This window comes from Abramis brama (genome assembly GCF_963993115.1).
Source record: "Abramis brama genome assembly, chromosome: 16".
NCBI lineage: Eukaryota > Metazoa > Chordata > Actinopteri > Cypriniformes > Leuciscidae > Abramis > Abramis brama.
In genome coordinates, this window is record NC_139978.1 from 6,153,589 (window position 1) to 6,178,289 (window position 24,701).

The 24,701-nt window shown below is 36.3% G+C and overlaps 1 protein-coding gene across 1 annotated transcript; it reads left to right on the forward strand.

Annotated features, from left to right (window-relative positions):
- Positions 1-3,558: 3,558 nt before the first annotated feature.
- Positions 3,559-24,346, forward strand: slc25a37 (solute carrier family 25 member 37). Its single transcript, XM_084138461.1, has 4 exons — positions 3,559-3,873; positions 16,799-17,027; positions 17,775-17,831; positions 19,472-24,346. Exons 1-4 carry the CDS (start codon positions 3,682-3,684, stop codon positions 20,017-20,019), a joined length of 1,026 nt encoding a protein of 341 aa, XP_083994587.1. The 5' UTR covers positions 3,559-3,681; the 3' UTR covers positions 20,020-24,346.
- The last annotated feature ends 355 nt before the right edge of the window (positions 24,347-24,701 follow it).

Below are 24,701 nucleotides of genomic sequence, written 5' to 3' on the forward strand. Positions count from 1 at the left end.
TAAAAGAAATGTTGACTGACATACTAATGCACACGTACTTGATTATAATTTTAATTGTTTTTCAATATTACATTTAAAATTAATATTTTTTTAAATGCATTAAACTGCAACATCATCAACAAATGTGTAATTCATTTAAATACATGGCACAAGATTGAGTAGAAATAACATGAAGTTTTAATTACCATAAACTGTCAGTGCATTTAGCAGTATACTTTAACCATAATTCAAAGACAATAGGTGTAATTATGAAATTATTCAAATGTAATTACTTGTAATTAAGATGTAATTACTTAAGTGTGTCAAATAGCACTCTAAACTTCAGATAATTACATTTAATTTAAATTTGAACAAAAATATTTTTTCATTACTTTTAATTAACATGCAGTTAATTGTCTGAAAACATTACATTCAGTTCACACTTAAGTATATTCTTTATTTCCGTGATAATGACTCTTTTTTTCACAAGGGAAGACAATTCAAACACATTCGAAAAGTCTTTTTTATAAAAAATTTATACACTATAATTTTTCCCTTAAAACTTTTTAAGTTTAGCTAACTGAACTTTGCACTTCCTCCTTAATGTTAAGCATTTTCAATGGATGACTCTTCAAAAGTAATTGTGAACAAAGAGAGTGTGTCAGAAACGAACGTTATAATAATCATATGAAAGCACATCTCAGACGCAGGCGTTTCTCGGCGCCGCCCTCTCATTCCTCCTTAGAGATGTTTAATCTGCAGTCATTGAGCTTGGCACCAAAACACATGCTGAACCCTATAAAACATCTCTAAGAGAAATTATAACTTCTTAGATACAATACGCCTCATGATAAATTATTCAGCGGATCGATATCTGACCCTGGACCACAAAACCAGCCACAGGGGTCAATTTTTTGAAATTGAGATTTATACATCATCTGAAAGCTGAATAAATAAGCTTTTCATTGATGTATGGTTTGTTAGGATAGGACAATATTTGGCCGAGATACAACTATTGAACATCTGGAATCTGAGGGTGCAAAAAAAAATTGAAACATTGAGAAAATCTCCTTTAAAGTTGTCCATTTATGTTCACGATTGTGCTGCATTCACTCACAAAAATAAATGTTTTATATATTTACGGTAGGATATTTACAAAATATCTTCATGGAACATGATCTTTACTTAATATCCTAATGATTTTTAGCATAAAAGAAAAATCTATAATTTTGACCCATACAATGTATTGTTGGCTATTGCCACAAATGAACCCGTGCGACATGTGACTGGTTTTGTGATCCATGGTCACATATTAAAAAACAGAAATGTTGGACTATGTAATTCATACACAAGCCTAAGACAGAGTTGGAGGAGTGTGTGTCTGTGAAACTGCTTGGATACACACGTCCAGCGTTTGAATGCTCTGCTTGTTTGCTTCATGTTGTCTGGCTGAATCATATGATCTGCTCACATGGACTGCGAGAGGAACTGATGAGGATCATTACTACGGTAGAAGTAATGTGACTTCTTAACAGCCAACAATCTTACTTCACTAATATTGTAAAGTTGATGATTATTTGACAGTGAAGCATTAGGCCCTTATACCAAGCATTCTGTCTACCCTCGTGAAAAAAGAAGTGCGCTTAATAGTATTGAATGAAATAAAAGGTCCAAATTAAAAGTTTTACTTTAAAGTACATTTTAAATCATGTTTTAATAATCTCTTGTGCTTTAAAAGTATCACTTATTCTGTGTTTTGATTATGATTTTAACTGTAGTGAGTTATTTGATATTACAATTAAAGTATTTTAAATGTGCTAAATTACAAATATATTTAAATACATGACAAGTTTCAATAGAAATGACATTAAAGTATATTTTAGTTTGCCATGAATGTTTGTCAGTATATTCGGCAGTACACTTTAGCCATATTTCAAAGACAATAGAATAAGCAATTATAGTTGCTTATTGCATGCATATCATTGGCTGTTTATTAGCACGTATAAAGCACATATTAATGCCTTATTCTGCATAATCATATTCTACATCCCTTAATCCTACACAATACCTAAACTTAACTTACTATTAATAAACAGTAATTAGGAGTTTATTGAGGCAAAAGTCATAGTGTTAATATAGTTAGTTAATATGTGAGATTTGGAAATATGAAATTACATATAAATATGTATGTGTAAACCTTAAGTGGGTCAAAAAAGCACTCTTGGTTCAACTAATTGATTTTAATATAGGCTATACATTTAATCTATAATACATTTTCATGTAATTAAATAACATGCAGTTAATGTCCGAGAAACATTTAATTTAGTTTGCACTTAGAATATGATTTCTTTTAAAGTAGGCTATATGATTTTTATAATAAGTACTCTTTTTTTTCATAGTATGCTGAAGTGTGTTTTTGAACAAGTGTGATTATTTCATCCCTGAACTCATTCTTATAAGTGCACAGGAGCACAAACGGGACTGCCATGTGAAAATGTTTCTTGTGTGTGTGAGTTAGGACGTCTGGTGAAACCCAGATTCCCTGTATCATAGTCACAAAGTGAGCAGATAAAGTGAACATGGCGAACTGATCTTCAGATCCTTTCTGAGAAAAGACACACCTAAACTATCACTCTCTCACAGATGGAGCAATAATATCTATAGATATCATGTGCGGAATGTCAATCATAAGAGCTGCAATTAACATCAGCGAAATGCTGAATAATTACAGAAATAACTACAGATATTTCAGCTTTGTTTAGGAAAGAAAAGATCTGACTGAATCATTCTGTTGAATCGGTTCTTTTGAATGGTTCTCTCAAGATGATTTACAAATGGCTTTTAAACCATTAATGAAGGGTTTTTAGGACTCAAACTATATTAGGAAGGGATAGTATGTTGGAATCACCACCGTAACTAAATAACTAATGCTGTCAAAACAACTAATCGCATAGATAGGCCTACATAAAGTTTGTGATATAATTATAATATCACACACACGCACGTTCACTGAAACGAACCGTCTGAATGAACCGTATTTCTAAATTCATTCAGACTTGCCAAAAGAGGAAGGATCATTTAAAAAGAAGAAATTGATTAGAATAGGCTACATTAAAGGGATAGTTCACCCAAAAATTCTGGCATCATTTAGGCTAATCACCTTTAAGATACTTTGAAGAATGTCAGTAACCAAACAGTTTCTGGTCACCATTGACTTACATAGTATTTTCCTACTATGGAAGTCAATGGGGACCCGAATATCTTTCATTACCAACATTCTTCAAAATATCTTCTTCTTTTGTGTTCAAGACAACATATAAACTCATACACATTTAAGAACAACTAGAGGGTGAGTAAATGATGGCAGGATTTTCCTTTTTGGGTGAACTATCCCTTTAATTCATACACCCAATCACAGACCAATTCCAAAACAAGATAGAAAACACTCCTGAAAAGAAGAATCACTCAAAAACAACAACAAACTTTCCCAGATCAATGTACTTTTTATTGGTAACATCAGCTTTGAGCCCCACCTTCACCCGTTACCGCTCTCACAGTCTGGCGCGCGGCCGCTGCGTCACGGTGACATCACGGCGTCGCTGGGATGACGTTGTCGGCAGTGGTGGTGATAGTGATGTGCGCGCTCGCGTTGCCGCTTCACATCTCCGCGTATCAAGCGTGTGGGTTTAACGCTTCCAGCGCATGGAGTTGCGCAGCGACGCTGTCCTAGCGAGTGTGGAGATGTCGGAGGTGAACAGCGACGGCGGGGCGTCGGAGGGCGACGCGGACTACGAGAGTTTGCCCGCTCACGCGTCGCTGGGCACGCACATGACAGCGGGCGCCGTGGCCGGAGTGCTGGAGCACACAGTCATGTACCCCGTGGACTCGGTCAAGGTAACTCAACTCAACTTAACTCAACTCTACACAACACAAACACATCCACTAACATGTGTCAGATGCGCTGTTAGAAACCACGCGACGCAGAACTCAAGCGCACTTCTCAAACAAAAGTTCGAGTAGACCAGCATGGCAAACCTCTTGATGACTCAAACCTTCTCAAATTGTCTCAAAACAACAAACCAAGTTACAGCACAGTCGGCCATGCTTTTTGCTGTGAGAATAACCACTTTACTACATTTCAGCAGTGAAAAGTTGCCTTTAGCATCAGTTGTTCTGTGTGCTTCACTGACAGCTGCTCAAATGACCTTCACTGATATCTCTCTCTAAACTCAGTCTTTTCAAGTGTCAGGTAATGCACATGTGTAGAGCTTAGTGAATACAAATACTGTGTGCTACTCTCATTATAAAAGCTGCAAGTCATGCTTTTAATGCATTAATTCATGCATGAGTCATCTTTATCAACCTAGTATCAACATTCCATTGTGTGCTTGATTGTATTGTTTACTTCACAATAATAGTTTACTTCAAATCTTAAAAGTCACTCGCTGCCTTAAATTAAGTACAATCAAGTTTGATGTTTAAATAATTTCATCTTAAATCACATAAAAAAATCACACAAAATCACTTAAAAAAATAGTTGAAACTTGTATAACTTGAAAAGTTGAAAATTGCTTAACGCAATGTAAAAACTTATGTTGTCATAACATTATTCTTTGCAGTGTATATAATTGTACTGAAATAAAAGGCTAATTAAAGAGAGTACACCTTCATGACTGTTTAAGTAGCCTACATTTTTAAAAAAGTGCGCTTTGTAGTAGTGATAAATTAAAAGTTTTACCCTAAAGTACATTTTAAATCATTATGTTTTGATAATCTTTTATTGTGCTTTAAAGAATGCAATTTTAACTGTAGTGTGTTATTCAATATTTACGGAAGCGTATTGCAGTCACTTGAGGGAAAATAATCTACTCTGTTTTTCTGAAATAACAAGTTAATTATCTCAGAATTACGAGATAATTTTTCATGAATAAAAAGTTTTTGCTCTGTTTTTCTGAATTAATGACTTAATTATCTCAGAATTACGAGATAATTAAGTCATTAATTCAGAAAAACAGAGCAAAAACTTTTTATTCATGAAAAATTATCTCGTAATTCTGAGATAATTAACTCGTTAATTCAGAAAAACAGAGTAGATTATTTTTCCTCAAGTGAATGCAATACACTTCCGTAGATATTACATGTACAGTTAATGTATTTTAAATGTACTAAATTGCAAATTCATAATTACAAATGTGTATTTTTTATACTTGTATACAAATAAGTATATTTTTGTTTTATTATAAATGCTTGTCGGTACATTCGGCTGCGCAATTTAACTATAAATTAACAATAGGAGAAATTCTGAAATTGCATTTACAGATCTATTTAAGTGGGTCAAAACAAGTTCAACTAATTGCGTTTAATAATTCAAACTATAATGCTTATTCATTTTATTGCATGCAGTTAGCGGTCTGAAAACATTACATTCAACATTAGTAAGTTCTACAAGTATGCTAAAGTGTACTTCCCCAAAGCCTTACCCTTGAGTAATCTGGGTGTAAGTGGGTCAAGACCATAATGCTGCTAGTTTATGGACCTTTGCTGCGGCGTAAACTTACAACCTGTTAGTTAGCAGCCGAGATCTTTGACCGCTAGGCCACGGCGTCCTTGAATAGAGGAAAGTGATGAGTTTTAGCTTAAAGGGATAGTTCACCCAAAAATAAAAATGCTGTCATCATTTACTCGCCCTCAAATTGTTCTAAAAGTGTGCGTTTCTTTCTTCTGCTGAACACAAAAGAAGATATTTTGAAGAATACTAGTAATCAAAGAGATGTTGACTTGCATAGTATGAAAAAAAAAAAGTCAATGGGGACCAGAAACTGTTCGGACATTCTTCAAAATATCTTCTTTTGTGTTTAGCAGAAGATAGAAACTCATACAGGTTTGGAACAACTTGAGGTTGAGTCAATGATGACAGAATTTTTATTTTGGGGGAATTGGTATTTTTGGGTTATCCATGTAAGTCAGCATGACGTTGTCTGGTCCGATTCATTATTTCATAGTTTTTTTTTGAGGAAGGAAAGGTGATCTTTGTTTCTCCCTTGATGTGCATATTTCATCAGAAGTGACATTGTCGTCTCATGATGTTGAGTGGAAATGCCAGGGTGATTTTGTGTGTGAGTGCAGCGCTAATCTTCGGACTAGCCTCGGTCCGGCTTTAAATCAACAGTTCATTCAAACACAAGCCTGCCAAGCCAGCTAGTTCACTGAACAAAACAGTCCTTTGCTTCCAGTTCTTTATTGTAGGTATTCTAGCCCTATCTCTTCACAAACTGGTACTTTGGGTACAAAAAGTGTCCTAACTTTGTCTTTTTGGGAAACTTGCGAGTGAAAGTGATCTGTCCCGGTGCCAGATTGCTCTCTGCGTCTATTCTGTGGGACTTGCGTAGGCTATTGTCATTGTTTCCTTAGTGGCTGCCAGATTTCACTTGCTCGCTCTACGCGACTGAGAGCCGCTTACGGGTACGTGTCTGGAGAGCACATAGTCACAGAGACGCTTCTGATGCCTGACAAACCAGAGGCCCTGGACTTCACCTGGAAGGGACTTGTGCGCTGTAATTGGTTTGTGTGTTCATGGGTGTGTGTTAGCCGACGACAGACACTGAGAAAGAAACTTGGTCAGAGATCACAGAGGGAGACGCCATTAGTAGGACAAAGGGTGAATCTTTCTCATGATGATGATGATGAATATAAGGAAATTATTATTTGTGGCATATTTAAGATATTTAAGACATGAAATCAAAACTGACCAATTTTTCGTTAAAGGTATACTCCACTTTTTTTGGAAATAGGCTCATTTTACAGCTCCCCCAGAGTTAAACAGTTGAGTTTTATCGTTTTCGAATCCATTCAGCCGATCTCAGGGTCTGGCGGTACCACTTTTAGCGTAGCTTAGCATAGATCATTGAATCGGACAAGACCATTAGCATCTCTCTCAAAAAAATGACCAAAGAGTTTCGATATTTTTCCTATTTAAAATTCGACTCTTCTGTAGTTACATCGTGTACTAAGACCAACGGAAAATGTAAAGTTGCGATTTTCTAGGCTGATATGGCTAGGAACTATACTCTCATTCCGCAGCAAAGTTTCTTGAAAAAAAAAAAGTGAAGTATCCCTTTAACAATTGTCCTTGTTTTCATTGTAAATGATTATTGCATGCTATAAAAAAAAAAAACGAACAAAAATCTTTTATCAGAATGATGTCTCTGCATCTGAAATAACCCCTCTCTTCATTTGATGTAATCCTCCTGAACCACATGGGCGATGAAAAATGTGATGTTTTTAAAAATAGTAAAAAATGACCAGTTCAAATAAATGCATCCAAACTTTTCAACTTAGCCTATAATTACCAATGAATTTTTTGGCTAAAGTATTAAAATATGCATTTCATACATGCAATAATGCACCTCTACAATAATTAGCATGTTTTTAATTTCTAAAAAAAAAAAAAAATGTCGATGTTCATATATATTTGTTTATGGTTTATTAAGGTTGTAAAATGTCATGTGGTGCAACTCCCCCAAACTTATGACATTTATAAATTAAAAATTCATAATGTATGAAAATTCATGACTTTGAAAGCTATGCTTAAAGCACTTTTTTTGTTGTAAATGATTATGATGTGTACATTTGTATGTATTCGAGGTAGGGCTACTAAAATACTATCACGATTTTTATCGTAAATCGCGTAGACTGATGTCTTTAACTGTTGGCAGCATCTCGTGAATGACACGGTGTTCTAAAAAACAAAAATCTTTTATCAGAATGATGTCTCTGCGTCTGAAATAACCCCTCTCTTCATTTGATGTAACCGTCCTAAACCACATGGACGATGAAAAATGTGATGTTTTTAAAAATAGTAAAAAATGACCAGTTCAAATAAATGCATCCAAACTTTTCAACTTAGCCTATAATTACCAATGAATTTTTTGGCTAAAGTATTCAAATATGCATTTCATACATGCAATAATGCACCTCTACAATAATTAGCATGTTTTTAATTTCTAAAAAAAAAAAAAAATGTCGATGTTCATATATATTTGTTTATGGTTAATTAAGGTTGTGAAATGTCATGTGGTGCAACTCTCCCAAACTTACGACATTTATAAATTAAAAATTCATAATATATGAAAATTCATGACTTTGAAAGCTATGTTTAAAGCATTTTAAAGCATTTCTTTTTTTGTAAATGATTATTATCTGTACATTTGTATGTATTCGAGGTAGGGCTACTAAAATACTATCACGATTTTTATCGTAATTCGCGTAAATCGCGTAGACGGATGTCTTTAACTGTTGGCAGCATCTCGCGAATGACACGGTGTTCTACGCGGCGCTCAAAGTAAAAGTTCAACAAAAGTTTTGCCACAGCGATAGTTTGACCGGTCTTACAAATTGCATGGCTCTATGATACATCATCTCTCCTTTATCCAAAATATTCCCAAACTACGGAATACGGATGTTGATTATTTTTAGGCCAAGTCCTTATCCTGCGGCCTGCACTGTTTCTGAGCTTTCGTCCATGTCGTTACGGTAAACCCGCTCTGTTCGGTTCTTGCGCTAGATTTAGGTGCGCTGCTTTCAGATTTCACATCGTCTAGAAATTGCTCATGATTTTATTACCATGTCGGTTAATTGCTCGGCCCTAATTCGAGGTGCGAATATGTTATTACCTTTAACTTAATTGTTATACCACATGACATTTTAAGAGGAATTGAATTTAAATTTTCCTTAAAGTTTTTCGAAACCACCTTTAAAACAAAGAGTGCTTTTCTAGGAAACTGGCACGTTTTAAAATAAAACTTTCCTTCCTTTTAGAAGATTCTTCCTTCTCTTTACCCTATACACTTTAAAGTGTCATTGACCCCAATACTCTCATATCATAGGCGGTTTATTGAGTCAAAAAAATCTCGTTTAATATGTACTTTTGCTCAAATATACAGCACTTAAGTTGTTGCATGTCTTCATTTTTAAAAGAGGAATTAAAGAAATTTTGAGATCATTATGAAAGTAGGTTATGTTATTCCTCTAACACTCTAACAGAAGATAAGCTTTAAGACCTTTAATGATTCGTGTGACAGGCCTGTAAATAATTTGTCAAACATCCAGAAAGAGATTAAGCGTACAATACTTCCTCTTGCTTTTGTCTGTTGAAAATGAACAAGGGACACCGAGATTTAGGCCCGTGTTAGCGATGAATATGTTGATTAGTGACTGCTTATTTTTTATTTGCTATTTTAAAGTTATGTTTTGAACACAAACTTAACTGTAATGTTGAAACAATTACCAAAACATGTTGCAATTCAGTTACTTTAACACATGTTTGTAGTAACTCGGGCTGTTTTAGTGTTGCAATGATTCAGGCTTTGCAGTGAAACTGGAATTTCCAGTGTGTGAGAGGTTCTGGGGACTTGCCAGCGTTACGAGGGTTGTCACTTCCTAGAAGCACCTCTGAGGAGTGTTTCAGGACATGGCATGCTTTTCCGAACATGACCTTTACTCACACACACACACACTCCTTGTGTCTGTCTGATCATTCACATTCTTAGGAAATAAGAATGGTGCACATAATGCATATTTTTCATAGTTTGAAATGAGGCGTCTCTCTTTCTCTCCATTATCTCTCTCTCTCTCTCTCTCTCTCTCTCTCTCTCTCTTCATTAAAGGCTGGCCATTTAAATCATCATTCGGGACGATTTGCCCCATTTTGATCACTTCTGTAGACTTCAGTGCTTATATCCGAACTATAAACTTTTATTCCAGTTCTTCTGTGATAATATGAATAAAAAAAGTAGCCCAATTCCACAGGAAAACCACAGACTTGGCAACACGGTTTCTCTGGATCACCGGCAGCGCAAAACACATATTTGAATGTTCTGGCATGATTTTGTCCAAGGTTTATAGACACAGGCGAATCATTGTCATTTAGGAACAAGATTGAGTGGGTGTTTGAATTGAGATCATGATCATCAAGATCATACATTTTCAACATGTTGGATATTTGCGATTTGAGATCGGTGCGGCCCCGATGTTCTTCCGAGCAGATTCATTCACTCCTAACACTCATCGCACCACAGGAAAATCAGACAAGATAATCTGTAGAACCATCAAGATTATCGGGACTTTACCTTGGATTGTCAGAAGGGAAGAATTGGGCCCAAAATTGACCGGATTAGCCACTTTCACACTCCCTGGTTTTTGGCTTCCGGAATGGCCCACGCCGGGTAAAAGCTTTTCCGGTTTACAGTGATAGCCGAGCCTAGTAAGAACCAGTTCGGGAATCGGAAGTCTTCATACGAATTAAATGTCATAAAAATGATTAGGAATGCACGATACATCGGCCACCGTATCGGTATCGGCCGATGTATGTTCATTTTTAATGTTATAGTTATCGGCCCGATAAGAAAATTTGGCTGATGTATTAAAGCCAATAAATAATGGATTACTTCCATTGCCATGATGGTTTTGAATTGCTTGAATTATGATTGGAATCACTTCAGAAAAGGAAAATACAGGAAAGTGCAACATGAGCAGTGCAAGTCCGTCATAAAGGCTACATATCATTTTAATGAGAACATTATTGTGTGATTGGGACATGGCTTTTAATAGTGAGACTTTTGTTTTTGTAATCAGGCTCTCAAAATTTATATACAAATTTGGATTTAGTGTATTGCGAGTATCATGTAATGTACAGTAGTCTTCTTTAACACCCACATAAATGTGTCGGTAATCTGTAGTTTTTCCTCCACATTTAATCATTGAATGAATGAAACTGTCTTCAAGACCTCGTGTTGTGAATGTGATGCATGTCCAGAGCGTGATTCAGAGAGATTCAGCAATACTAGAGAAACCGGAGGAATGACGGTGTTTTCCTCTCCAGACACTGACCCAAAATAAACACATTACAACAATGCAAATGAACCACTTCTCTGTCCATCTTATGCACAACACAAGCTTTGTGCTCTTGTGTAAAGATTGAAATGGTTATTGTTTACATTGAAATATTGATTTAACTGTCAGACTAATAACATTGGTGCCACAATCTTCTATATGTCTTTTTTTATCTATTTATTAAATTATGATTGTATTGAATTAATACATGCAATTGCCAATAATATTGCATATTTTTATCCCATATGTGATCTCACATTTAATATTTTAATTTAGAGTTTATAGACACCTGTTGGAATGTTTTAAGGCAACTTAAAACAGCATTTATTTCTTATTTATTTTTTACAATCAAATATCAGTAGAACCAAAGGACTTTTACATGGCTAACTAATAGCTCGGCCCATAACTCAGACTTTAAAGCTCTTGATTCTACGTTGTACTTGCTCTTTTGAAAATGTTCCATAGTTCTTGCATATTATCCATTGTATAACTGTAGCATTTGTTTTGAAAAGTAGTATTGTAAACGTATAGAGAGATACAAATGTATTTTTGTAATAACATTTATTTGTATCCCCTTGTTCCACATGAATATTATATGCTTTTATAATATTATACTTTTCAAAAATAATAAAAAAATGTTACTGACCCAAAACTTTTGATTAAAAAGTCTCTTATATTCACCAAGGCTGCATTTATTTGATCAAAAATACAGTAAACAATATTTTAGATATTATGTAGGCCTATGGGTATTTAGCCCACCAGCTTATTAGCCTTTTTTTTTTTTTTCAATTTAAATGGTAAATGGCCGATTTGCATATTAAATTATTTATATTTCCTGTCTTTGTACAATGTACAATGACTACAAATAAAACATGATTAATAATTAGTCTATCTTATTATATATGTGTATGTAAGCTATAAACTATAGTTTCAATGACATGTGAAAGCTGATTTGAATGTTCAGCCTGACGGTGTTAATCGGTGTAGAACGGACCGACGGACGGGCTGGTGTGTGTGTGTGTGTCACTCCCCATGGGTGGGCCGGGGCAGAGGTCGTAATCTCACACATCCAGAAGGGTGTGAATGTACTAGAGTGTCTATTGCATTTGGGCTAGGTTGATTAACAGGCAGTTATGTGCACACTTATGGGTACGGTACATAGGCCTACTCACATTCCTGTCAAGACTGTCACTGTTACAAAAGGCGTTTGAGTTTAGCAGTTCAGTTTAAGCTTTCATATCATTTCGCGAATTGAAAATACGCCCAATGGAAACGTGCCAATTTCGCAAAAAAAGTTTTCATGCTTGCATGAGGTGGTTTATCAGGCAATTCGGAAAACTGCAATGGAAACAGTTTTTCCGCATTGACAAGGTCACCTGGTGTACGTAAAAGTGTATCATTCTTTAAAGATGACACGGTATGTTTGGACAGAAGACGAGACAGGGTTCGTCATTAAAGTTACTCATTAAAGACAAAAGTTTGATGGGAATTCTGGATTCTAAACAACAAAGAAATGCCACAATTTCTCAAGATAGGAGGGAGAAACACTCATATGAGCCGCTCTCAGTATAAGGGTCTTTCCTTGCCCTTAATGCTGTGATAACACTCCTACGTGTCCTTATATTAATAATAATGTCTAGTGTTGGGGCTGAGATATACGTAAATCAACATCCATTGCCATGATTTTTGGAAGGACTTATCGCGAGAGGAATAAAATGACGTTTTAGTCGCATAACATCAGTCAATGGAAACGCCGTCATTTCCCAATAGTTTTTTATCAACATTTAGAAAATATCACAAAAGTTATTCGCAAATCTGTAATGGAAACTCGGCTAATCTGATGCAAGAAAAACATTTCGGTATCCCAGTAGGGGTGCAACGGTACACAGAAGTCACGATTCGATGCGGGTTCGGTACAGTAGGAAAGATGGGCACACTTTAGTCTAGGGTCCAATTCTCACTATTAACTATGACTTTTGCCTCAGTAAACTCCTAATTACTGCTTATTAATAGTTAGTAGGGTTGTTAAGTTTAGGTATTGGGTGTATTAAGGGATGTAGAATATTATGCAGAATAAGCCATTAATATGTGCTTTATAAGTACTAATAAACACATGCTGTTGAGAATTGGACCATAAACTAAAGTGTTACTGGAAAAAGCAACAAATCCCCAATGCCCAATGTTTCTTTTCATTTATTTTGAACGGACAGCTAGTGCACCTAGCGGCATTAAGTTCCCCTGAGGTAGTTGGCACAGTACAGCCTCCTCTAGTGTATTTAAACACTCAAAGCTTAAGCTCAACCCTCCTATACTTAATCTTACGAGTTCCGCTCTGTTTCGTGCGCAGCCTTTCAAAGTATACTTTGCCTAACGCTCCAGTAGTTTGAAAAGAGCTGGGTCAAATGCCAGGCTTGCCAGCTCGCCCTCGTTGCTCCGGCTGCCCAGCCCGCTTTAGTCCTGTTCCAGTAAACTGGGATTGTGACAGGGCCAGTTTTTCCACCTCCCTGCTAATCCGAAGCATCCTAACTTAACAAAACAAGTCTAACTGCTCAGCTGATTTCCTACATATCTGTACTGGTTTTGTTTCTCACATCACTCCGCATTTTTCATGTTCATATGTAATAATAAGTGGGAAAATGTACAATAAGTACATCCGTCCTTATTTGTTTTGTTTTGTAGACATAGTGTATTTGATCCTGCCTTAATGTGCTATTTCGCTGCTGAAGTCATGATTAGCTTGTCGTGTTCAAGTGCTTTGTTGTCTTGAGAGGTGTTCATGTCCAATTTCCGACTAGGAAACTCAAATTTACGTTTGTTTTGTCTCCGAGGAAGTGTAACCCATTGAGGTTTGGAGTTTCAAACGTATATTTTCATGGTGTTATTATGTGTCTTTCTTGACTTAATTTGAGGAAACTACTCTGGCTCAGTGTTTTCTGTGGCATGTTAAGCTGTTCTTCTGCTTTTCATTCGCTGAAGCCCTCCAGAATGCACTCTTATTCCTAAAATAGATTTGTTTTTAACGACATTGCTCAGATTTCTTTTACAGAACCGTTTGAAATGGATCAGAATTTTCCACACAACTCATCTACGTTAATGTTTTCTGGGAGATCTCTGTTATCCAGCTAGCTGTCGTGGTTTGATGATGGGGGTTTATATTGAGTAGTTTTGGGTTAATTAAAACTTGATCTGGGCGTTTGTCTAGTTCTCTTGTTAAAGAAGAGCTAATGGAAAACCTTTTGATTAGCTGTAATAACATCTTGTTCAAAGTAAGCTGTTACCGGTCTCACCGGTGTGTCTAGGGTTTAGGTTAAAGTGGTAGAATTTGATGGATAATGAGGAAAAATGTTTCACATGGACTATATATAGACCTACTTCAATGACTCTGTCACTTCATCATGCATCATATGTGCGTTGCAGTCTAGCTCTCCTTTTTTCTTATGAAATGGTCTAAAATGTTTCAGAGGATATTTATATTACAGTTGTATAGCGAAATTTGCTCACAAGCTATATATTAGGGGTGTAACAGTTCAAATTACTCACGGTTCGGTTTTTATCACGGTTTCGGTACGGTTCGGTATGTTCAGGGGAAAAAGGACTACTGTCAAATAAAAATAAAGAAAATAAGAACAAATAATCAAACTAAGCACAAAATACAAACAAAAGCACAAATAAATACTATAGAGCAAAGATGGAAATAAAATAAACAGTGCTTTTCAGCTTTTTCGGATAGTTGTAACAGTAGTTTTCAGGTACAGAAATTGAATGAAGTAATCAAATGTAAACCGTATTACATATAATCTTCATTGTATAAATTAAATATAGATTAATCATTATTAAAGTTACAAAAGCTATGCAGTCAAGAGCAGTGAGTGATTTCCTTGTCTTTTGTTGTTTTATTAAAGGGGTGGTTGATTATTTCACTTTTCTAACTTTAGTTAGTGTGTAATATTGCTGTTTGAGCATAAACAACATCTGCAAAGTTACGACGCTCAAAGTTCAAAGCAAAGGGAGAGATTTGCTTTTAAAGAAATTGCTTTTTAAGGACTACAACAAACGTCTGGTAGAGACTACACCACATTCCTCCAGGTTTAGTGACATCACCAACCCTAGAATTTACATAAACCCCGCCCCCGGGAATGTGATTTATAGATTATCATGATAGAATAAGCTAATCAATGACTAGAAGATAACTACACATGAGCTACATAAATTCACCAACTAACCATTCAGAAATGTCCTGTTGCTTCTACATGTTGTCACTTCTTCTTGAGTCTCTCCATCTTTGTCTGAATCTGGTTTGAACATAAAAGGCTAAAAGTTTTAGAAATTTTCAGTGCATGTCTGTGCGAGAGCAAGCTGTTGAAGCTCCGCCCCCTGTGCCAGGAGCAGCAGCTCATTTGCATTTAAAGGAACAGACACAAAAACGGTGCGTTTTTCCTCACCCTCAAAAAGTGACAATTTTAACATGCTATATAAAAATATCTGTGGGGTATTTTGAGCTAAAACTTCACATACAGACTCTGGGGACATCAGAGACTTATTTTACATCTTGTGGAAAGGGCATTATACCATCCCTTTAACATTAAAAACACAGACAGCAGGAATGTTAGGCTGCTGTCACTTTAAGAGATAATGCACAGATCCAGTACACTGATACTGATACACATGCGTTGTCTTTCTCGACTGTTTACGTTCACTTAAGACATAACCTACGATGTTTGCTAGGATCCTCACCAAGACGGACGTTGACAATTTTTGTGTGAATTTGTCTGTTCAAGTACAAGACTTGAAAGATAACTCAATATTTGCGCGCTGTCTTATACGTGGCTTTCTGTGTGCGTGCTTCAGATGAGTGTGCTTGAATGTTTAAATTGGCAAGTCTTAAATTAGTTTAGTTTAAACACAGATAGCATACCTGTGCTGTTCAGGTCTCACCTGTGCTTGTGCGTTATCAACACCCGGGTGATGATGGTGTAAATGACTGGTCATGTTCGAGTACATGTCACTTGCATTGAACAAAGTTTACAAAGAGTGACAGTTTTGTTCATGCTTTTTGATCATCAGTGTTGTAATGTATTGGGAAGCCAGAATGATTATCCATCGACAGAAACATACATTAGCCGAACTCTGCCCGTCTGTTTAATGCATTATTTACAACAAACCATATTATAGATGCATCATCAGATTTAAGATGAACCGTGGTGCAAGGGTTTTTTTGTGTGTTTTACACTGTGAACCGTTACACCCCTACTATATATTGTATCTGATTTGTGAATTGTTCAGATAAATGAGCTATAATCAATAAATTAATTAAACTTCATTATTCATTAGTCAATTTTTCTGAATCAAAATTAATTTAAAATTAATTACTTAAGTGTGTGAAGTCTATACTCCCTCCAGAAGTATCGGTGGCAAAAAACTGTGTGGTCATGTTAAACATGATGTTGCTCGTCTCTTCGTGTCTGAGCGGGCGTTTTTTGGGCACAATAAACGGCAGTGTGTGGCTCAGGCTTTATTCTGATAGTCAGAAGTCTGGCTCAGCTAAACTGTGTGTGTGTTATGATGATTTGTGCCAATTCATTCACATTAAACAAAGCATGTTTTTATAACGTTGTTTAATGTTGGGTAAGCAGAAAGATGGACGGCTTCTATCTTTGTCTACATATTGTTGGTATTTCCTTCCATTTTTGTTAACAAATTTTGTTTCTGTCACGAAATATCTATTTTTAGGGGTCAAAAATTATCTTTTTGTAAAACATTATGATATCAGATTTTTTTTATATCAGAAGTCAGAATAGAAAAAACGAGAACCGATCTTTATGATTTGGTCTTGTTCCTGTTTGTAAATATATTTTTGTTTCTTTGCATATCAGATATTATTCCTTTTATGGTTGATTATCCTAATATGCTACTCTCTTTCTGTTCATAGACACGTATGCAGAGTTTACAGCCGGACCCAAATGCTCAGTACCGCAGCGTGTACGGAGCGCTGAAGAGGATTGTGCAGACTGAGGGCCTCCTTCGGCCCTTGAGGGGCCTCAATATCACTGTACTGGGGGCCGGCCCCGCACATGCGCTCTATTTCGCCTGCTACGAGCGGATCAAACGCAGCCTTAGTGACGTCATACAGAACGGCGGCAACAGCCACATTGCTAACGGTAGGAGAAGCGCTTCATTTCCTGAAGTCTTAATGAGTGTCCATTAGGGATAATTGGTATTTTGGGGTTATTATAATACTCCAAGACATATGGTTAACAAAAATGTACTGTTGATTAAAATGCTACATTGTGTGTGTAAATGAATAGGCTTGGACTTGGTGCTGGAAATCCAACGCACAGGACAATAGAGACACCAGAATAAACATATTCATGATTCTGAAGATGAAAATACTGAATTATTGTAGATGAAAATGCTTGCACTCTGTCACTGACTAGATATATTTAAAGTAATGTAGGCCAAATAATATTTGGCATTATCAGGACCCACAAATATTCCCCTATTGCATTATACTTTATATTCAACATTATATATAGTAGTTTATTGTTGACACTAAAACTCTGAAAACTTGAATTTTTTTTTTCACACAATAATATTTATTTTGGGTGAACTATACACAATATAATATTGTCACTATCCACGGTACATATTGTTGCATTTTTGTATTGCGATATATTGTGACATGATAACCTCTGGTGTCCATTGAATGTCTATAGATTTCTGATTTTAGAAAGAGCAAGGGATCGAGGGTTTATAATTCGAAAGGCTCAGGCCAGGGTTGTTTTTGGGAAATGAAAGGGAAAGTAAAGTGTCATCATTTCTGGAGAAATAGGAAATGAGTTTCTGTTCCTGTTCTTTCCACATGTTGTCACTTGATATGGTGAATTTTCTTCTCTTCTCCACGTCAGGTGTGGCAGGGAGTGTTGCTACTGTCCTCCATGATGGAATCATGAACCCAGCAGAAGGTATTCTTCTTCCACTGTCAATACCGTCAATAAGAAATCTTATATTTTTGGTACTGTTATGAGCAGGGCTTGACATGAACTTTTTTTGCTCTCCAGCAACTGTGGCTACTGGTTTTCCAAAGTCACTGGCCACTCAGCATTTTCACTGGCCACAATTTTGACATTGATACCATGGGGAAGAACTGCCATATAGAATTTTTTTTATATTATCTCATAATTTGGCAGAAGCTATATTAGATGGCTGTCACTTTAAGACCTGACGCACGGATCCATTATACTGTTACACATGCAGTTTCTTTCTCAACTGTTTACGTTCACTTGAAACATAACTGACTGTGTTTACGTGAATCCTCGCCAAGATCAGCATTTTACGCTCTCTTGAATTATATAGTTAATTATATTGTATTTAATTTGCGGGGCATCACAAAAACACTAACAATATGCGCGTTATTGAAATTGCTTTTGATTGCATGCTCGTTTTTTACTTTCACTTTCCAATCAGCCACTCTGTGTATAGGGAGCAGTACTGACCACACATTTTACAAGATATGATATTTGTCAATGACGCTCAGGATCTGTTGTGCACCAACTCCTCTGACATCGTCCTGTCAGTCATCTCTCCTTACTATCTTCAAATGATAAGTGAAATCTGATGTACTTTAATGTAACCGACTACCCAGGCAAGCCTAACCATGTCCCTTTAGGCCACCGTAGAATGCGTTACTCATTTTCTGTGCCTTTCCGTATTCGGATTTAGGCTTTGTGCACATCCCTAGAATTTACAGTAAAGAATGTTTTTACTTAATCAGAATGGTACAAAACTTGGTAAAGGTTTTGGCACTTGCTGTGTGAACACACACGCACGCACATACATATCATGGACATGATTTGAAAAGGTTAAATGGTCCTGAAAATAAAATAGTCACACTTGTATTGTTCGTGGTCAGAAATTAGCGCATTGGAAATTAATGGGAGACAAATTTAATCTAGTGGACATACTTACTGAAAGCTAATTTTTTGAGATATCAACCTCAAATTTGGAATACAGCTTGTTTAAATCTAAACAAGCTGCTATGGCTTTAATTTTCTGAAATATATATTTTATATAATAATTGAAAATGGTATTTTTGTGCATTTTTAATAACAATAAATGTAAAATTGTATAACTTTTTTCAAGTTAAAAAAAGACCAGAGTCTGTGCTCCAAAGCATTCAAGATTTATGACAATTTCATTTTCAGGTCCATGCTCAAAAAGTGAAGAAATGGATTATAACTACTGCATAAGTATTGGTGCCATAAAATCCCATTAAAAATACAAAATGTTAAATAAAAAAACTCTATCGAACTAAAACAGTACAATCATTTCGTTAAAATAAAAAAAAGCTGTAATTTTTGACCGACAAGCGCCCAGTACCAGAGAGTCAAGATATTAAATGGTTAAATTGAACAAAACTAACTTTTTATCCACACTCGTACTCCTAAATACATTTTACACTTCACACACATCTATAGTTTACTAGTTATAACACATGAATGCTTGGTGTATTATTAATCATGGTTCATAACAGTCAGCATAGACTGCATTCTTCAGGGAGTTACATGAGTGTTTCGTTTATATACGTCTTTTTCTTCTCTGTTAGTGGTGAAGCAGAGGATGCAGATGTATAACTCTCCGTACCGAAGCCTGTACGACTGCGTGCTGACGATCAGCCGTAAGGAAGGACTGGCCGCCTTCTACCGCAGCTACAGCACTCAGCTGACCATGAACATCCCCTTCCAGGCCGTTCACTTCATCACGTACGAGTTCATGCAGGAACATTTCAACCCAGAGCGCCAGTACCGGCCCGAAACGCACATCGTGTCGGGAGCGGCGGCCGGAGCCGTGTCCGCTGCCATCACCACTCCGCTAGACGTGTGTAAGACGCTGCTGAACACGCAGGAGAACGTGGCGCTCAGCTCCGCGCATGTTAGCGGGCATCTCTCGGGGATGGTCAACGCGCTCAGGACAGTTTACCAGCTAGGAGGCGTTCCTGCGTTCTTTAAAGGCATCCAAGCTCGGGTCATTTATCAGATGCCGTCTACGGCCATCGCCTGGTCCGTCTACGAGTTCTTCAAGTACTTTCTGACCCAACACGAGCCACACATCCAGGAACTGGGGAGGAACACTCACAAGGCCAGTCCCACATGAGGCCCGACCCAGCCGATCCAAAGAGCGAGTGTGAGGATCATGTTGGAAGAGAGAAATGCAGTAGACACTCCAGTCTCGAACCTTTTAATTTATTGGAAGAGTTTAATGTTGTTACAGGAATGTTTGGAAGCTGCACACTACAGATCGTTTCTGTTAAACATGACTGAAACAGGAAGGTAAAGATGTGTAGATGTCTTTTTGTATTCTCACCCACATAACATATTTATGATTGAGCGTGATGGTGTATGGATGCGCATCTATATTCATGTATGCGCTCACACTGTCTTTTTGGACTTGTCCATTTGGACTTTATTGGCTTTTCTGGACTTTTTCCATTTTTTAGGGGTTCAGGAAAGTTTCATTTTTATTTTAATTATTTGTTATAATTGAAGGCATTGCTGAATTTTGCTGCGCAATAATCAGACCAATTTTTTATTTTTGTTTTTATTGCCTAATCATCTATGAAAGCTGCCTGGGTTTCAAACTATTTTGAATTGGACACACTGCTTTTTTAAAAACCTTAATGTGATTATCAAGAACATCTTTATGTATTAGTCAGGGAAGATGGCATATTAAATTTGACTGAAATAAATCAAGGCTATTAGGAATGGAAGTACAGTTGGTAATTTTGGCCAGTAGAAATTTTTACAACATTAACAACAAACATTTAATTTACCCTGAAAAAGTCAGTTTTATTCATCTAGATTATCCAAATGTGATTTTATACTTTACATTTTTAAGATAGACTATTGAAATTTGATTTCCAAAGAATGAATTGGATGCTAATTTAATTAAATCGCCTGATTTCATCACACTAAAGCACTTGGGATTTCTGAAACATGGTGTATGGATTCCTCTGCTAATGCATTCTGAATTACTTTTACTTTAGCAGTGGTATTTGAAAGTTGAATTTTTTTTTTTTTCGTGTGATAACTTTTTCTTTTGTTGTTTTATGACATAATTGCCATCAATATATTTATATACATTGATATTTATATATAATTTGAGACATGATCTATGCAGTGGGTTTCGCAGCTTTGGAAGGTCTTCAGCTTGTAAGACTGTGCACTAAAGCTGCAGTTGAAATCACAATTCCTTAATGAATTACAAATGAGGTTTCATGTTTTCCTCCCCTGGTGATCCATGTCAGTCTGGGACCAGGTTTATTCTGTTTCTTTTGTGTTCTGTCTCTGTGAATCTGGAGATTCAGTCACCCATTCAGAATAGAGCTTGCCTTGTTTGCCAGAAATAGACCTTTACTCAGAGTAGATGCTATGAAACGAAAACAAGGTTGATATTAAGACATTGAAGGCACAAGATTCTGCATATTGGGCCTCCATGAAATTCGTAATTAAAGATTTAAAGGGATAGTTCAAAAAATGTCCTCATTTACTCACCCTCATGTCGTTCCAAACCCAGAAGACTTTCGTTCATCTTCGAAACATATATGAAGTTTTTTTTTTTTTGTCCATCCGTTGAAAGTCCACACAACCAACATTTTCTGGCTACAAAAACATCATAAACACATCATCAAACTCTTCTGAAGATGCACAATCGCTTTATATGTTGAACAGATTTTAATTTGGGCAAGTCAAATATGGTCATATTTGATTAGAAGATTTGGATTAAAACGTTTGATTCACATGGATCACTTTTACAATGTCCTTATGAACTTCATGAAGCTTGAAGATTTAGGTTGTGCGGACTTTCAATGGAGGGACGATAAAAACAAAACTATTAGGGGTTGAACTACTTCAGATTTTTTTAAAGTCGACATTTATGTGATTTAAGCAGAGTCGACGTCTACTAGTCTCTGATGACGTCATGAACAAATAAGATGAACCTCGATCTGAGACTCGAACGCGGGTTGCCTTGTGCACAGCTATGGCATATGACACAGCGCTACATAACAGCTTATTTTATTAGTTCTTTTGCCTTTGGGTCGTTATATTTCCCACAGATTTCTGCTCGTTCTAAATCAGATACAGATAAAGTAGCACAGTAAAGATTACATTTAAATGAATGCATTAGTGAGAGAACGATTGTGTGTGAATTAATTCTCCCTGGCAGCGTCCCTCTACTAATAGTGAAGCTCTGGGTTTTAGTTACGATGAAATATATGCTAGAACTTTTCAGTTTCTAACCTATATTATTGATAAATCACAGAACATTGTTGACAACACATTTCTGTGAATGTTTCTGTGTGCGATCTGCACGTGATTTGTGCGCTTCTGTGTGTGTGTGCGTAATTGAAAGCAGTTTAGAACGACGATTAACTTACCTGTACATTAAGCTGTCTAAAACGCGCATTCACGCGATAAATTTTGAGCATCCAGATGTTATAATCAAACATATCTTGTGGAGCGCTCTCTGAGTATACATTTATTTGTCATTTTAACTTAAACGGAGTGTAAAAGTGGACTTCAAAGATTTCTTATCCTGTTGCGCCCTCTATAGGCCACGATCAGCGACTAGTCGAGGTCAAGCTTACAGCTCATAGCAGAGCATTAAAGTCAACTAGCCATTCAACCCCTATGGTTAGAATATGGGTGAATAAATGATAATTGTTTGGGGGTAAACTAACTTTTTAAATTGACTTTCAGTCCGAAAGTGAAAAATTTTCGTAAGGCTTTGCAAATTTCTTTTTACACACATTTGTTCTGCTTGAATTTCCTGAATGAGGCCCAATATGTTGGTTTAATAGTTTTCGTTCCTGGCAAATGACATATAGCACATGCTCTTAAAGGGATAGTTCACCCAAATATTAAAATTCTGTCATCATTTTCTCACCCTTAAGTCCAAACCTGTATGAGGTTCTTTGTTGAACACACAACATATTTTGAAGAATGTTGGTAATCAAACAGTTGACGGTAGCCAACTAGTAGTTTTTTCCTACTATAGAAGTCAATGTCTACTATCTAGCTACCAACATTCTTCAAAATATATTTTTTTGTGTTCAGCAGAAACATGAAACCCATACAGGTTTGGAACAACTTGAGGGTGAGTAAATGATCTGGTGTACTATCCCTTTAAGGGCGTTGCACTGGAATCACGCACAATAATCCAGCGAGTGGAGGAATAGATTTGTAAATAGTGTGTAGTATTTGTAAGAGTTCTTCATTTTGACAACTTTGATTTGAATATATTTGATTTGACTTTGAGCTCTTGACTGAGATGACGTCCTGTTATTGGAGCCACAGATGAAACGCACACCAAAAGCCCCTGCAGCCTTAGATATCACAGCGCCAGTGCTTTATTTTGCACATCAACAAACATTTGCAAAGGACTGTCCACATCTCTGTAACCTGTGCGGCGTACGGGACGGTGTGTGTGAGAGTGTTTCTGCTGTTTCTTCTAGCTGTGTGGTCTGTGCCTTTCCTGTGTCCTCTCTCACTTCCGGTTCCCTTGGACTTTTGTCCTTCTGTTTGTTTCAGCTCAGGAGGATTGGACATTCCTTAGTGCCGGTCCAATGAAAGTTTTGTTTGTTTGCCTTTGATTAAATGCTTATTGGTTTAGTGCTTCATTTGCTTGTGTGTTTCCAGACCACTATTTTTAACTATAGCATCTAGGAACCAAAGAAATTGACTCATTCACTCACTACATTACCATTACAGTATAGCTTTATATATAACTAACTGTTGGAGGTGTTGAGATTGTGATGTGTTTTTGGTTTTCCTTTTCTTTTTCTTTTTTTTAGGATGCATAGTCGGTTCATTACGACTGAGAAGATGGATGTGCTCATATTAGTCATAATGGGCCTGTTTGGCCTTTTATTTGATTGACCAAGGACAAATTTCCGTTACCCTTTGGCTCCATGTTGTACGGTGGAAACCCCATGGGTTTGTTTCCTCTGGGACCAGCATTTTTGAATGCTTCGTATCTGTAATTGCTCTGCAAACTAGCTGTTTTAAAATACACATTGTATTTGACTCAGTATTTCATTTCTCTCATGTTAAAAGTTTTGCATTTGGGTCGAATATTAATAACATTCCGTTGGTTCTGTGTATGTTGATCTCGCCTGTCTTCACTACGTATACCATGCATTGAGAAAACAGATGTACGGATGTCATATCCTGATATTTGCCACATTAATTGTGCTGCAGTATTGCTCTCATCAATATGCACCATGAACGCATTCATGTCTCGGCCGCTTTGTGCGCACATTGTAGAAGAAGTGGGAGGATTTTTGATAAAGATAGTGCCATCTAGTGTACGCAAGTTTGTTTTTTGTTTTTTACTGCAATGAAAAATGTAGAAACTGATTGGTGGAAATGCTGCTACAGTTTGGAACACTGGAGCTGAAATAAAATGCACAATGATCAAATGATTTAAATGCGTCTTATTCAGTAAAACGAAGTTTGTACCATTGTATGAATGCATTGCTATGTGTGAGTTGATTGTAAAGCTCATTTTATGACCTGTTATTAAAAAATAATTAAATTCAGAAACACAAAATGAAATTAAATAGGCTATATGCAACATGTTATTAATATCTTATTTTTTTTCTATTTGAATGAAAGTTATTTGACTGAAGTTCATTTTAAAATTCAATTTCTATATTTAAAAAAAATATATAGTTAAACTATTATAACCTGTGGACACTTATGACATGATTTTATAGTAGGTGATGTTGTCATTTGTTGAAATATAAAATGTAAAGGTATGTAACTTTTTTTTCTTCT

Bases quoted from the DNA above. Each gene is read 5' to 3' on its own strand.
- slc25a37 (XM_084138461.1), top strand. From the start codon at position 3,682: ATGGAGTTGCGCAGCGACGCTGTCCTAGCGAGTGTGGAGATGTCGGAG. The intron at 17,028-17,774 runs GTAGGAGAAGCG...TCTCCACGTCAG, and splicing joins CAACAGCCACATTGCTAACG to GTGTGGCAGGGAGTGTTGCT. The intron at 17,832-19,471 runs GTATTCTTCTTC...CTTCTCTGTTAG, and splicing joins AATCATGAACCCAGCAGAAG to TGGTGAAGCAGAGGATGCAG.